Source organism: Abrus precatorius, unplaced genomic scaffold (genome assembly GCF_003935025.1).
Source record: "Abrus precatorius isolate BTA unplaced genomic scaffold, Abrus_2018 Scaffold6, whole genome shotgun sequence".
In the NCBI taxonomy this organism is placed as follows: Eukaryota; Viridiplantae; Streptophyta; class Magnoliopsida; order Fabales; family Fabaceae; genus Abrus; species Abrus precatorius.
Window position 1 is genome coordinate 2,792,386 of NW_020874406.1, and position 17,130 is coordinate 2,809,515.

A 17,130-nucleotide genomic window follows, 5' to 3' on the forward strand; every position below is an offset into this window, starting at 1 on the left:
ACTCTTAAAAAACTAATAAAATGTTGCATGTCACTTTTAAACATAGTTATTTTAAAATTCATTGATTTTCTATGTAAAAAGTGACATTTCAAGTATGCTTTTGTAGGGAATTCTGAGCTAAGTTCACCATCTAATTTTTTCCTGAATCACAGCAAAAAACTAATAAATTTTTACTACACTTCCTTATCAAAAATCAAATTTCAAAATATTAATTTCTACCTAATTCAACAAAATATACTACTATGACTCAAAATTAACTAGAAATTCAACATCTAAACTTCAATTAATAAGAGTTCAGGTTTTAGAAACGTGAGTTGCCTCTCACAAGCGCTCTTTTAACGTCACTAGCTTGGCGTTTGATGTTTCTCATTCAATAGAAACCACTTTAATGCATGAAATTTCCTTTGAGACTGCCTCTCCATGATAAATTTTCAACCTTTGACCATTACCTTTGAACTCTCTTCCTGTATTAGGATCTGCCACCAAGACTGCACCATGAGGTGATACTTCTTTAATGAGGAAGGGTCCAGACCACCTTGATATGAGTTTCCCTGGAAATAATTTCAGTCTTGAATTGAACAGCAACACTTGTTGTCCAGATCTGAGTTCCCTTTTTAAGATGAATTTATCATGAATCCTTTTGGTTTTCTCCTTGTATATTTTGGCATTTTCATAGGCTTGCTGTCTGAATTCTTCCAATTAATGTAACTGCAGAATCCTCTTTTCTCCAGCCTTTGCCAAATCAAAATTCAGCCACTTTGTAGCCCAATAAGCCTTATGTTCCAATGCCATAGGTAAGTGACATGCCTTTCCATAGACTAATTGATAAGGTGACATACCAATTGGAGTCTTAAAGGCTGTTCTATATGCCCATAGACAGTCATCTAGCTTTTTGTACCAGTCCTTTCTTGATTGATTCACCACCTTCTCTAAGATTTGTTTAATTTCTCGATTTGAAACTTCCACTTATCCACTTGTTTGTGGATGATATGGTGTAGCAATCTTGTGTCTCACTCCATATTTTGCTAAGACTGAATCAAGATATTTGTTACAAAAATGAGTACCTCCATCACTTAGTAAGAATCTAGGTACTCCAAATCTAGTGAATATGTTTCTTTTGATGAAAGATATCACCACTTTAGCATCATTGGACCTTGTTGGGATGGCTTCCACCCATTTAGACACATAGTCTACTGTCACAAGTATATATTCATGAGAAAAGGACATGGGAAATGGTCCCATGAAATCAATTCCCCAAACATCAAACATCTCCACTTCTAAAATATTGTTCAAGGGCAGTTCATGCTTTCTAGAGATATTGCCTGTCCTTTGACACTTGTCACAACTTTCAACATTATTCTTGGCATCTTTAAACAATGTTGGCTAGAAAAATTCTACTTGCAAGACTTTTGCAGCAGTCCTTGAGCTACCATGGTGGCCTCCATATTTTGAGTTATGACAATGCCAAAGAATTTCAGCTTGTTCTCCTTGTGGTATACACCTTCTCAGCAGACCATCTACCCCTATTTTGAACAAATAAGGGTCTTTCCATACATAAAATTTGCTGTCATGCAGAAATTTTTTTCTTTGTTGCCAATTAAACTTTGCTGGAATCAATTGAGTGGCCTTAAAATTTGCTAAATCAGCAAACCAAGGTGATTCTTCCACCACAAATAACTCCTCATCTGGAAATTCTTCATTGATGTCCAAAGAATTAGAGTTCAAACTGTCGAATGGCAGTCTAGACAAATGATCAGCTACTCCATTTTCCTTGCCCTTTTTATCTCTAATTTCCAGCTCAAACTCTTGTAGCAGCAGAATCCATCTCAACAATCTTGGCTTGACATCCTACTTTCATAACAAATATTTAAGTGTAGAATGGTCAGTATATACTATTACTTTTGATCCTATCAAGTATGATCTGAATTTATCAAAGGAAAACATAATGGCAAGGAGTTCCTTTTCAGTAGTTGTATAATTCACTTGTGCAGAATTGAAGACTTTGCTGGAATAATAGATCACATGCAATTTCTTGTCTTTTCTCTGCCCTAGAACAGCTCCTACTGCACTATCACTAGCATCACACATTAATTCAAATGGTAAATTCCAATCAGGTTTGGCTAGAATAGGTGCAGAAATGAGTTTCTCTTTTAAAACAGAAAATGCATGCAGACATGATTCATCAAACACAAATTCAGTTTCCTTGACAAGTAAATCACTAAGAGGTTTTGCTATTTTTGAAAAGTCTTTTATAAACCTCCTATAAAAACCTGCATGGCCTAAGAAACTCCTAATTCCTTTAACATTAATTGGTGGAGGTAGTTTACTAATGACTTCAATTTTGACTTGGTCCACCTCAATTCCTTTTTCAGAAATTCTATGGCCAAGGACTATTCCCTCTTGGACCATAAAATTACTCTTTTCCCAATTCAGCACAAGGTTTGTATCTTGACATCTCTGCAAAACAATGGACAAATTAGATACACAATCATCAAAAGAATTGCCAAATACAGAAAAATCATCCATGAAGACCTCAATGGTCTTTTCTACTAAATCTGAAAAAATGGACAACATGCACCTTTGGAATGTGGCTGGAGCATTGCATAATCCAAATGGCATCCTTCTATATGCAAATACTCCAAATGGACATGTGAAGGCAGTCTTCTCTTGATCCATAAGGTCCACCGCTATTTGATTATAGCCTGAATATCCATCAAGGAAGCAATAAAATGCATATCCAGCCAATCTTTCTAACATTTGATCAGCAAATGGTAATGGAAAATGATCCTTCCTTGTTGCATCATTAAGCTTTCTATAATCAATGCACATGCGCCAGCCCGTGATAGTTCTAATGGGTATTAATTCATTCTTTTCATTTGTCACTACAGTTATTCCTCTTTTCTTAGGAACAACTTGAACTGGGCTGACCCATTGACTATCCGAAATTGGGTAGATTATCCCTGCATCTTATAGCTTCATTACCTCTTTTCTAACCACTTCCTTCATGGCTGGATTCAATCTTCTTTGCGGCTGTACTACTGGCTTGTAGTTGTCCTCAAACAAAATTCTATTTCTACAAAAGGATGGGTTAATACCTTTCAAATCTGAGATGTGCCATCCAATTGCAGATTTGTGATTCCTTAAAATTCTCAGCAGCTTTTCTTCTTCATTTCCCTTTAGATTATTGCTTATAATCACTGGATATTGATGTCTTTGATCTAGAAAAGTGTATCTCAAGTGAGACGGTAATTGCTTCAACTCAAGTTTCTCCACTTTCTCTTCTTCCTCTTCTTTTTTTAGCTCCTCTCTTGCTGAATTTTTGGATGAAGGGATAACAGGCAGTGTTTCAAGTTGCTGCACATATTCCATGAATTTTTCTTCTCTTTTTACAACAGCTTGTGAATTTCCTGCAACTATAATTTCCCTTAACATAGAAAATTCATCAACATTATCAATTAATTGAGGAAATGAAATAGATTCTAAAATATCAACTCTCATACTAGTGCTATCATCACTAGGATGTTTGAGTGCTTCAAAACATTAAAGGTAACCTTTTCATCCTGCACTCTAAGCATTAATTCCCCTTTCTGCACATCAATCAAAGCTCTCCATGTAGCTAAGAAAGGTCTGCCCAATATTAAAGGAATATCGGCATCCACCTCTATATCTAAAATGACAAAATCTGCACGGAAAATAAACTTGTCAATTTTTACCAATAAATGCTCTACAATACCATATGGATAAGTAAATGATTTGTCCGCAAGTTGTAGAGTGATGCTTGTTGGCTTGACTTCCTCTATTCCAAGTCTTTTCATTATGGCAAGAGGCATAAGGTTGATGCTTGCCCCAAGATCACACAAAGCTTTTCCTATTGTGCAACTTCCAATAGAGCATGGAATGCTGAATGAGCCTGGATCTTTTAATTTTTGAGGCAGCTTTCTCTGCAAAATAGCACTACATTCTTCAGTCAAAGGGACTGTCTTGTCATTTTCTAACTTTCTCTTCTTGGACAGCAACTCCTTCATAAATTTTGCATATGAAGGCATTTGTTCTAATGCTTCAGCAAATGGTATATTAATTTGGAGCTTCTTAAAGATGTCTAGAAATCTCTCATACTGCCTTTCTTGCTTAGGATTAGTGACTCTTTGTGGATAAGGCAGTTGCTTGTATTTCTCTTCATCTAGAGGCTTGTTTGAATCTTCTAAAATTTGCCTCTTTGTTCTTCTCACAGTTTTAGGGAAGGTATCCATTTCTAAATTTTCTCTTTTTAATAGAGTGAAGTTCCCTTCCTCTAGTTCAGATTTAATCTTCTCCTCTTCCTTGGTTTTCTCTCTCTTCTCGGCTGGTTTTGGACTACCCACAATAGCTCCACTCCTAGTCATCACAGCTTGGCATTTTTCTCTTGGATTTATAACTGTGTTGCTAGGAAATCTCCCATCTTCTCTGTTGGACAATTGCTCAGCTAACTGTCCAATCTTTGTTTCCAACTTCTTAATAGAAGATTCTTGATTCTTGAAGCTTGTTTGTGTTACTTTCATGAATTGCAGCATGGTTTCTTCCATTTCGTTCAGCCTTTCATTCAGTGGTTTAGAAAACCTCTGATTTTTTTGAAGTTGGTTGGCTGGATTCCCTTGGAAATAAGGTTATTGAGCTGCTAGTCCTGCATTTGAAAATGGAACAGCAAAGTTAGAATTTTTCCAATTAGAATTTTGGTTATTCCAGCTATGTTGCTGCTGGTTTCTATTGTTAGAGAATTGAAAACCAGGAGGAAATGAAGATTGTTGTCTCTGAAAATTCCCCATATAATTGACTTGTTCTTGAGATTCAGAATTATTTCCATCACGAGCTCCATTTACATGATTTCCTCCACAAAAATCACACACAAGTGGAGTATTCTGGGTTGGTGCAGCTTGTAAGTTGCTGATTTGTTGGGTGAGTGCAGCTATTTGCTCAGAAAACAATTGATTTTTGTTGTTGTCAATCTATACTAGCAAGTGCACTAGGATTGCAGCAAGTGATGAGTAAATTTAAGATCCAAATATCGTCTCCACAGGGAATTTAGGTTTCAATTACCACTTCACAGAATTATAACCATTTGAGCCATACGAATTTTAGAATGAGATTTGTAACATATAACAGCAGCAAACTGGAACAATTAAAAGTAAAATGAACTTGCAGAAAACAAGACAATGAACTTGCAGAAAACAAGACAATGAACACACAGTTATGTGATAACAGAGGGAGAAACCATAGCTAGGGAATTGCTTCACCAAAACTCCAATGTTTAATCAATAAAGTTCTGAATTAACAAGCAATTGGAAAGAATGACAATCAGTTTCACTTTATACTATTCAGAGGTTAATTCCTTAACTCAGTGAACCTAACATTCAATTAAACCATTCTAATTCCTTAGATCTAATTCAATTCAATGTTGCTTTAAGTGTAAGAAACCAAAAGATTGAAAGATTAAAGTTTCTTATTCCTAAGAAAACTAAAATCTCGGTGATTGGTTCAGATCTGAAGAACAAATTCAATTTCCATTGACAAAGGTTCCTCTGGATTTAGTTAATCAAATTTCCATTCAATTCACACGTGAAGTTTAGAATCAATCACTCAATCTATTCCAAAGCTTGAAATCCAGATCCAAATCAATTCAACATGTTCATTTCAGATCTACAATCCCTAACTATGAACGAATTACACAGCCATGGCAGCAGAAGAAGAAAAAGAAAGAGAAGAAGAAAAGAAGAAACTCAGAAACGCCATGGAAGCTTGCTCCACTCCAATTCCTCTTCGTGAAGCTCCAAGATCTGAATCCCCACTCCTCTCTCTCACTTCCTCTAACCAGAACTAACTAACAAAACTGAAAAAATGAACAGAATCCCTGTTTTCGCGCTTCAATCATGTATATATAGAAAACCCAGTTCTGCGCGTTGTCACTTTTCTTCACAAGAGTAACCACGCAGAAGCTTTATGTAGTGCACGTGTTCACTTTCAAGAGCAAGAGTAACCACGCGCAACTTGCAGAGTTGAAGGCTTCTCTGGAACATTCACTTTTATTTAGAATAGTGGCAACGCAGGAGGTCAAGGGCTGCGCGTGATCACTTTCGTGAGTAATAGTAACCACGCGCAAGCTGTCCTGATACAAGTGCCTCTGGAATGCTCACTTTCGCTGGCGAAAGTGACAACGCGCAGCTCCTCAGGAATAGAGTCTTCTCTGGAACGTTCACTTTCGCTGGCGAAAGTGATAACGCACACTGGCAACGCTCACTCTTGTAAATAAAAGTGATTACGCAAGGCTCTTCTTCTCCTTTAGGCTCTGGAATGATCACTTTCACTAACAATAGTGATCACGCCTAGGCTGCAACCCAAAATTCTTGTATTTTGGAGTCCAACATTGCCATTCTTCCTCTTCCTTCCCATTGATTCTCCATTTCCATGACTTTTGCTCAGCTTATTCCTTCAAAACAAGATAAATTCCTTAAGAACTAAGCATAAATTCTACAAATGCGAAAATAACTACAAATTAAAATAAAACTTTCAATCATTCTCTTTTTCTGAGTTTTTCTGCTTTCTTCATATATTTTCCTTATTAAATGAGCTAGAATTATGCTAAAATATCAGTAAAAATATGGATTCATCAATTTTGCAGCTGATTTTGAGTCAAAAAAGTCTCAAGAAGTTTTACCTCATAGCCATTACTCCTTATTGATTGTCTCAAACTACAGCTTTGATGCATGGAAGAAGCCATCATATCTATAATTCCTTGAGCTTCTTCTAGTGATTTGGTGTTCAAAGAACCTCCTACAGCTACATCTATCATGGTTCTAGTTGCTGGATTCATCCCATTATAAAAAGTTTCAAGTTGCATCCATTCTGGTATGCAATGATGTGGACATCTTCTCAAGAGTTCCTTGTATCGCTCCCATGCCTCATATAAGGTTTTTCCCTCTTGCTGCATGAAGGATGTGATCTCTCCTCTTAGCTTTGCAGCCTTAGAAGGTGGAAAATATTTAGAGAAAATTTTATTGACTAGATTTGTCCAAGTAGTTATGCTCCCTTGTGGTTAGGCTTGGAGCCAACATTTTTCCTTGTCCCTCAAGGAAAATGGAAACAATCTTAATCTGATTGCATCTTCACTAACTCCATTGATCCTTATAGTATCACATAACTGCAGAAAATTAGAAATATGCAAGTTAGGATCATCTGAAATTAAACCAGAAAATTGATCTTGTTGAACTAAGTGAAGTAAGGCAGGTTTAATCTCAAAATGGTTGGCTTGAATGGTTGGTCTGACAATTGAAGAGTTGTATCCATGCATATTAGGTACTCCATAGTCTCCTAAAGTCCTTTGTCTATCTGGTTCAGCCATCTTTGCTTCTAAATTTATAAATAAAGTTGGAGAATTGACTTGTTTTTCTGCTGAGTTTGGTGAAGAAGGTGTAAACTGCGAATTCTGGTTCTTTTTAGCCGAGTTCTCTGCTCTTAAATCATTCCTTATCCTTCTCAAAGTTTTGTCTATGTCCGAATCAAATACAAGAACAGATTTGTCTTTATTCTTTCCACGCATATAACACAAGGAAAACTAAACACAAACATTACATACTTGAGCTTTGATTAGAACACAGAGCAATGAAGTGCAGAGAACCTACAATCAAAATATTGTTTAAAAGCTAAAAGAGATAACCTCTGTTTATTTAAAAACAGAACAGCAATGTAGAATTCAAAAATTAAAATTACAACAACTAATATATGTAAAATCACTACCAAAACTTAATACGAAATTGAACTATTAAACAGAACTGAATTAAAAACAGAAAATAAATGGTACAATCTAGTTATCCTCTAGTTACTAATGATGTTAAAAACTGAGATCCTTGGCAACGGCGCCAAAAACTTGATACACTCATTCTATATCATAGTACTTAAATGGTGTAATTCAATACTAGCAAGTGTACCAAGTAGTTGTAGCAAGTTATAAAATGTGGAAATCAGATTGAGTCCCAAGTATCGTCCTCTAGGATCTTATTTTTAATCACCAATTCACAAGATAATAACCATTTGCACCAAACAATTCATTGAACAGATTTCAATATGAAATAAAGTAAATTTTTTAGAATTAAAGAAATGAGAAATTGTTAAAAATAGACTGTTAATTTGTACTATTAGAATGAATTATGAATGGACAAAAGTTAGGAATTTATTTCACTAGAATATCAATATCAATTCAGTTCTGCCTCTGAACATTCAAGCAATTGATTGATTGACAATCCGTTTCTCTTTACAATAACTAAAGATTAATTTCTCAATTCATTGGTCCTAATATTCAACCAAATCTCCCTAATTCCTTAGGCCAAATTTAGGTCAATATTGTATTACGAATTAGAACCAAAAGATTGCAAAACTAAGACCACTTATTCCTAAGAAAATAAATAGTTTTGGAAATTAATTCAGATCCAAGTAACAAACCCAATTTCCATTAGTGAAGGTTACTTTTTGATTAATCAATTGAACTTCCATTCAAAGATCAAGTAAACACATAATTAATCCCTCAATCAAATCAAATACTCAAAGTTCAGAGTCAGAAAAAAATCAATATATCAATTCTAGATCCATAAATCCCTAACAAAAAGTGTTAGAAACACATTACAATGAAATGAAGAGAAGAAAGAAGAAAATAAGATGAAAAGCAGAGAGTCATCTTCATAACTTTGTCTTCCCCCAAATTCCTCTAGCAAAGAAGAACAAAAGTCACTTCCCTCTTCTCCCTCTAACTTCCTTTGGAAGTTAAAACGGTTACAACTGAATACCAAAACTAAAAATGACAAAAAGCTACTTTTCTAAGTTTCTAATTCCTATTTATAGAGTTCCTCTAATTCTTTGACTTAACCCTTGAAATTCTGAAAGTTAGTTATGCCCAGGTGTTCTGGAATCTTCTAAAAGTGATACAAAAGCTCCAAACGTCCAGAATTGGCGAGAATAAGAAGTTATAAAAACTGCAGAGTTTTGCGCCAAAACGCGAAATGGCTGGAGTGAAGGCGCGTGGTTGCGCGCCTTGGCTACAAGTGATTTGCGTTGCAACGCGCTCTTGTGCGCCAAAGCTTCAAATGATGTGCGTTTGAACGCACAACACTTCAATGAACGCTTCTTCCATATGCTCAGCTCTGCATTGCTACGCCATTTGTTATGAGTTGCCACTCTCTGTTGCGCGCCAAGGCTCCAAGTGATTTGCGTTGCAACGCGCTCTTGTGCGCCAAAGCTTCAGATGATGTGCGTTTGAACACATAACACTTCAATGAACGCTTCTTCCATATGCTCAGCTCTGCATTGCTACGCCATTTGTTATGAGTTGCCACTCTCTGTTGCGCGCCAAGGCTCCAAGTGATGTGCGTTTTAACTTAATGACAATTATCCAGTTTCAGTTGCTGGAGTGTTAACGCACATCACTCAGAGTAGCCACGCAGACCCAGTGTTGTATTTTGTTCTTTCCACGTTCAAACGCCAATCACTTGGAGTTTTAACGCCCAGCTCTTAGGATTTCTTCAAGCTTGATTCTTTGACTTTTCTTCTTTAATTTCAGCTTTTAATCCTTCCTTTAAGCACTTTCAACAACTTTCCATCTTTTGCATGAACTCCTACAAAAATCTAAACAATTTTTAATATTTCAACAAAACAATAATCTATACTAATTATTTTATTTTTGTGATCTTTTCAAGTTATTTTTAGAACTATTTTCCTAATTGTTAACCAAAAACTATGCTAAAAACATGGTAAAATATGGATTTATCAACATGTCATGTTACGTGACATGTGTCATTACTTACATAGCAAAATGATGTTGACGTGTCACATTAAGTGACATGTGTCATTAATTATATGGCAAAAACGACCTCGTATGTGATATATTATATGTTTTTGTTTCATTTTAGTCTTTGAAATTATAACTCATTGAGCATTTTAGTCCCTAAGATTGTCATCGACAGACATTTTAGTCCTTAAGATTGCCACTGACAGGCATTTCAGTCCCTGAGATTGTCACTGACGAACATTTTAGTCCCTGAGAGATATAAAGAGAACAAGAGTGATGCAGGTTCTATTGAAAAGGATCTAGTGGAGGAGATGATAGAGAAGGTTCATATGGAGTTGCATTTGCAAGATGGTTGGTGGCTTTGTAATAAGGGGAAGGGAAGGGAAGAGCGATTGAATTTTTGCACTCGCCAAATGATAGAAAAGTCATGCTAAAATATTTGTCGTTGTCCTAACCCATTATAAACTGCAACATGATCAAAACTAGTTGTTGTTATTCAGAACCCAACGCATCATCTTCAAGTTACACCAATGTAATAGATTGCCCTCACACCAATAACATCTTCATCACTTACAACTCAAGATTTTGTGTTCAAGTGAAGCCTAAATACTAGATATGAATGTGTGTGTATATACACATAAAAACTACGAAGGAGAAGAGTGTGTAATTGTCATGACCCCTTTTTGTAAGGAACCGAGAACATTATTTCTACACCACTTACTTATTTGAGATAAATAAATAACGGAGAATATAAGTATAAAATTCACTTTTCAATTCAAAATAAACATAATTCCTTCTGACAAGTATCCGACAGAACAACATAATATTACATTTAGTTCATAATACTCAAAACTACACAGTTTTTACTACATCACTGATATCCATGTCGCACTAGTATCAAAAGTAACTAGATTCCTCATAAAAACATGCAGTTCAGGGAGTAACCTTGGTCATCTCTCATAAGGATACAAATGCACATTGTTTCAATATCAATTATGCATAAAAGGTTGTATGTTTGGGGGTTTTGTGATTAATTGCAGAGAATTAAAATGCAGAGAAGTAAAATGCAGAGAATTCAAATGTAGAAAAAAAATTAAATCGCAAGGAATTAAAATGCAAGTAATCAAATTGCAAGTAAACCAAACCAAGAATGATCAGACACAATAAAGTTCCAGAACACACAAAACACAAACGTAATTGATCAAACTGAATTCATTTAAATCTCTTCTGCACAACAATCAATTAATCAATTGCATGATATGCGATTAAGAATAAGAGGCACAATTCAATCGAATCATCCTTTCTATGCAATCGCAAATATGTATGGTCAGAAAACAAACTTGAACCAATCACAAACGCATTGAACAGGTGATGAAAAGAATTTTAGCTATTCGTCATGCAAAAGATTGTCGTTAATCCTCATCAAATATGCAAAGAAATGAATGCAGTACTAGGGTGTTATCCTAGGTCGTCTCCAAGGAATTTTTAGTTGGGAACATACATCGAACAAGTGTAAACATGTATTTTAAAGCAAGTAAATTGGGGGGAGGTTTGTCAATTTCCGGATTTTAATCAAGAACGAAATGTAAATTAATGAAATTCAATCAATTAAAATGAGTAATCCCTAGTCAAGCAATGAGTTCCATCATTATTCTTCCAAATGATTTAATAATCCCCTTTCTTTCCCTTGAATTAAGTTAATCTAACAAGCGAAGACTAACTTTAACATCCCAATTAAAATTAAGCATCTTAATGGGCTCCAATCTCTATCCCTAAGATTAAGCAACCTCAAGGATTAATCAAAATTAAGCAATTTTGGATTAGAATTTTGTTAGGTAAATTAGGGTTCATTAAGCAATGTTCCCTTCATGCAAATTCCATTTCATTCAGAGATTGGGGTTAATAAATTCAAGGAAAGAAAGATTTGTATTGCAATTAATCCCAAGAATTCAAGATTCATGTACATTGACTAGGAATTACAAGAAAGTTTAGCCCTCCATATGGATGAGCTTCACAAATGAGAGAAAGAAATGCAAGAACATAAACAGCATTAATGTAAATTCAACAAAAATCAAAAGGGAAATTGGAAATTAAAACCTATAGAGGACCCTTGGCTGTCACCCAAGACTCCAATGTCGTAAGAAATTATCCCAATTTGGCAAAGGAAAATTGTGTAAAGTGTCAAAAGTCCTGTACCCTAATTCCTAAAATCTATTTATAGTGGATGACATGTCACCAAAGTGTCCACTTTTGCCTTTGAAAGTGTCCACTTTGGGCCTTGAAAGTGTCCACACGTAGGATGGAAGGGTTGCCACTTCTCTAGAGTTGCCACTATTTGTGCTGAAAGTGGCTACTTTGGTGCGCGTGGCTACTATGAGAGCCAATAGTGTACACGCGCAGAAATGCTTCAAAATTGGCGTCCCTGGAGCTTCTGGAGTTGCCACTTTTGGGCTTGATAGTAGCTACTTTGGAACCTTTAATGCCCAGACTTGCTGTAGTTGCCACTTTTGCTCCTAAAAGTGGCTACTTTGGGGGTAACTTTCATCCAAGGGCCAAGATTTCTCAAAATTAACTTGGGGACTCTGCAAAATTATTAAGATAATTAAAATTGCAATCTATATCTATGTAATTAAATGCAAATTAACCAAAAATTAATAAACCTATGATATTTACTCAAAATGTGATTTCTATATTATTTGCACTATCTAAGTCCATTTTTTCTATTAAGGAGCACCAAAAAGGCAAGTAAAAATATAATAAAAAGTGAATTCATCACAACCCCAAACTTAAACTTTTGCTTGTCCTCAAGCAAATCAAAATTCAAGCAAAGCAAATGAAGAGGGTTGGATTTATCCAAAAAATTTTTAGAGATTTTCATTCCAACATCTTCACAACCATAGACTCATTCAACAGAGGAATCATATTCATGTCAAATATTCCATGCAAAGTCCCACTAAATTGAAACAAAAGAATCAAGCAAGGTTTCATGTGACTCGCATAATGCAAAGAAACTATCCATCTCACAAGGTGGTGTTTCACTCATCACTCAACAACATTTCAGGCTAAGTGTTTTCCCTTAATCCATGCATTTAGCCTCACCCTACCATAGGCTTGCCCATATTCTCAATCTCCTTTGCCTAGATACAACGAACCACCTATCATGAGGGCTTTGTTGGTCACAAATGGGGTTAGGATAGGCTCAAATTTTAACCAAGGAGGGTGACAAGATCAAGTGGGTACTCAAGAGGAGGGAGTTCTTTTGAGTGATTTAGTGCAACAACTATAGTGGAATGCCTTAAATGATGTAGCTTAAGAGGTTAAAGCATTCTTTCACCACATTAATTTTTTTATTTGCCTTATATGGAGATCCTTTTTCAACTCAGATGCCTTGCTATATTTTTCTTTCTTTCTTTTCTCCTTTTTCATTCATTCATATTTTTGTGATATCATGGACTTTGACAATCATTTTTTTATTTTTTATTTTTTATTTTTTTTGACATGTATTATGAACATGTATGTTGTCCACCACCACCCCAAACTTAAGACATTGCTTGTCCTCAAGCAACTACAAGCATAATCAACACCCCAAACTTAGTTTCTTGTACTTAATCTTAAGGCAACTCAAAAGAAATACCTCTATTAAGGAAAGGGAAATATATTTGTTGACTAAGTTTAGCAAAAGCAAGAAGTGGGGAACAGGGAAGTGAAGTGCAAGGGTGGGGGGAAGGGTATGTGCAAAGAAGGCCTCAATCATCTAGATGGAAAATTGCACAATGCATATTGAATTAAGAAACAGGGCAAGTTCTAGAAGATGAATGCAAAAATACATGTAATATGCACACAGAAAAGAAGAAGAAAGGCCCAATTCACTACCATGGTAAAAGTGATAATAACTTGCAAAATGAGAGTACAATTCACCCGACAAGAAAATATGTTCAAAATGGTAGGGACAGTAAATATGTACAAAAATGAGAATGAGTAGGAGTTAGATGGGAAATTCAATATGAAAGAGAACTAGATTAAAAGGAAAAGAGAAGAAATGAAATAAGGAAAATATTTTTGTCTTTTATCTAGTACAGTGTAGGAAAAGTAAGCTACAAATAAATGCAAAATAGAGACAAAGAGTTCACCCCCCTTTTATAGATGATGTATTCAAAGTTCAGGGTAAAATGATGCTCCTCTTGATGGAACTGAGGGCATCTCTACATAATGATAACAAGAGTTCAGAAAAAGAACGAAAGGGAGGTAACATAACTGTTTGAAGGAAAGTAACATAAAAGCAGGAACGGAAAGACAATAAAAGGACAAGTGGTTCCTAATTACTTGGGAAAATAAAAGAAAATAAGTACAAGCAGAGAAATAAAAGAAAACATGAAAAGTGGACTAAATGGCATCTTCATCAGAGGTGGATGAGGTGGCACCTTCATCTTCGTCTACTTCTTCTGCTTCTTCTGAGGAACTAGAGTTGCGGACATCTCTGGGAGCATTGGGATTGAATGGGGGCAAGTCATTCTGAACAGCAGCTCGGAGGAAAGGGGCAGGGAAACGGTGGGCCTGATATATCTGGTCTGAAGTCATCCCCATCTTCTTGCCAATGTTCAGCATCATGGTCTCCATGAGGAAGAGCATGCTGGTTTGACCAGAGTGGATGGCAGTCTGCCTTTGTGCTATTTGCTGCAGCTGCTCCTTGAGTGTTGCAGGGGTCTCCTTCTTGTATTCGGCTGGCAAGGTGAGACCTGGGTCTGAAGACTTCTTTGGCTTAAATAGGTCCTTCACCAAGGCAGTGGAAATGGGAGGAAGTGCTTTAATTCTCTGCTGGTAGTCTCCAAAATCAACACCTGCATCTTGACATAACATAGTGATTAGAGAAGGAAAAGCTAAAGAATCTCTACTCCTTTTAAGGACTTCCATAATGGCGCTGCTGATGACCTCCCTGACATGGATAGGCATGCCAGTGAGAATAGCATAGATGAGTTCTGCCCTTTTTACTGCAATGGTGGAGGTGTGGATGACTGACATGAATGAGCTGACAATGAAGATACTCCACACCTTGGCAGGAGGGAGAAGGTGTTTAGTGGTCAGATTCTTGGGCTGCATTTTCAATCAAATTCCTAATTTTCTCCTTCAATGAAGATTGCTTGAAGTATAGGCTGGTAATCCTTTTCCTTTTGTTTGCAGAATGCAGTGAAATCCAGTTGGCCAGGTTGCTTCTGCAGAGGAGGGATGTTTAAAACCCTCTGGATGGTGGCTGGAGTGAAACTAACTTGCTTACCCCTGACCATGGTGTGCCTGGGGGGGTAAATGTCATCTTCCAGGCACAGGGCATTAGCATAGAATTCCTGGGTGATGTCCTTCCACCCATTGCCTGCACAAGAAGTGAAAAGTCCCCAGCCACATCTATCTATCTCCTCCTAAAACTGTGGAAATGTCCCCTGCTGGATTTCAAAATTCCTGTCCTGGACGATCTGGCGCCGTAGATGTTCTCTTTGAAATATTGTTCATGCTCTGGGGACCTAAACCTTGGGTCATGAGTAGGAGGGGGTTGAGATAAAGAGGCTTTAGCTGTCCTACTCCTCTTGGTTCTAGGTGTGTTCCTTCTAGGATTGCTCGACATTATCTGCAGAGAAGAGAGAATATGTGAATGAATGGTGCAGGGGCTGCAAAATAATTTGATATCATCCTAAGTAATTTGTGTGCAAAAGGGTGTATAGTGCTATATATGACCCAGAGGGCAATCAATTTCAATCATAGCCTACAAACATAGAGCTCAAATGGTATAGACACGAACAATTAAGCATAAAGAATAGTGTGACATACATTCACTATGTATAGCAATCCAATGGATAGTAGAATATGACTTTTAAGGCTTTGAAGCTCAAGGATCATAAATGCAGCAATTAGTGAAATTAAAGTCACGAAAAGCATGTTCAACACCCAGAAAGAGCAACAATTATGGTTAATTTTGTAATATGCATGAGAATCAAGTGCAGCAAAAGTTAAATGGCATGGAATTGAAAAGCAAAACAGCAAAATGGAGGGGTCAAAACTAAATGGAAATAGGCACGAACCAAATTTAAGCATTAACACACATGAACAAGAAGTTTAATAGCATTATTGGCATGTTTAGAGCATAAAAATGAGGGAGGGGAGCATAACAAAAACAACAAATGAGAGTCATGGCAAAGAGGAAGTGGGCGTGGCCACTATTGGGGCCAAAAGTGGGAACGCCCAATTGAATGGGAGTAATACGCCCCTTTGGGTGGAATTCAGGGACCTCACCCTCTCTAATTCAAGTAAGAATGCTCAATTGCACAAGAATTACACCTCAATTTCAAGAAAAAACAAGTAAAATTGAAAAGCCCCAAATTGGGGAATCTATGAACCCTAACCATAAATGGAGAGAAATTGAGAGAATTACCTTGTTTGAAGCCTTGGATGTGGTGAGGGAAGGTGCATTTTGGCCCTAGGAGTGAGTGGGTGTGAGTGGGTGATGTGAAAATGGTGCGTACTGGGCGTTGGGCGATGTGAATACGTCGTGAAGTGGGAGGAGTGTGTGAAATAGTGAGCGTGTTCACTTTCAAGGGAATTAGTGCCTACTATGGGTTGGGCCCAAGGGAAATAGTGTAAATGGTGTACGTGCCTACTCCAAACAAGAAACGTGGGAGCACCTAAAAAGGCTAAAATTTGGTTCCAATTTGCATGTAGCCACTATGGAGCTTCAAAGTGGGAACTACAGTGAAGGTGTGTGGCATGTCATTTGCGCGTGGCTACTTTCGGTTGCTAAAGTAGGAACTCCAGAGGGTCATCTTGTTGGACAAGTGCGCGTAGCCACTATGGAGCTTCAAAGTGGGAACTACAGAGAAGCTACAATGCAAGGAGATTTGCGCGTGGCCACTATTGGTCTCTAAAGTGTCCACGCGCAAAATGACCAAACTCCTGGGCGCCAAAGTGGTTACTCCCACTCTTAAAAGTGGGAACTACAGAGAAGGAGTTGCTTACCTTGAGCCAAAGTAGTCACTATAGCCTATGAGAGTGGCCACTTTCATGAAGGATGAATTGCACCTAGCAAGAATGAGTGCCCAAAGTGGTGGTGCTGCTAGAATTCCTACAAAATTGTGCATCCACAAAGAATTATTTACACAAAATTGAAGCATATTAGAAATTGCTTAGCTCATTACACCTCAAATGAAGACAAAAATGTAATTGAAAGAATGCAAAAGAGAAATAATGAAAAGACAAAATTGCTTATTCACTTGTGAGTTGCCTCTCACAGAGCGCTTCTTTAACGTCATTAGCTTGACGTGCGAAGTGATTTACTCATG

The 17,130-nt window shown here is 36.8% G+C and overlaps 1 protein-coding gene and 1 non-coding gene across 2 annotated transcripts; one reads left to right on the forward strand and one right to left on the reverse strand.

Moving 5' to 3' along the window:
- Positions 1–3,494: 3,494 nt before the first annotated feature.
- Positions 3,495–4,046, reverse strand: LOC113869313. Its single transcript, XM_027505578.1, has one exon. The coding sequence runs from the start codon at positions 4,044–4,046 to the stop codon at positions 3,495–3,497; it is 552 nt and encodes a 183-aa protein (XP_027361379.1).
- A 2,835-nt stretch (positions 4,047–6,881) lies between these two features.
- On the forward strand, positions 6,882–6,988 carry LOC113870525. The gene has a single exon (XR_003505548.1). It is a non-coding gene; the product is annotated as a small nucleolar RNA R71 (small nucleolar RNA).
- The last annotated feature ends 10,142 nt before the right edge of the window (positions 6,989–17,130 follow it).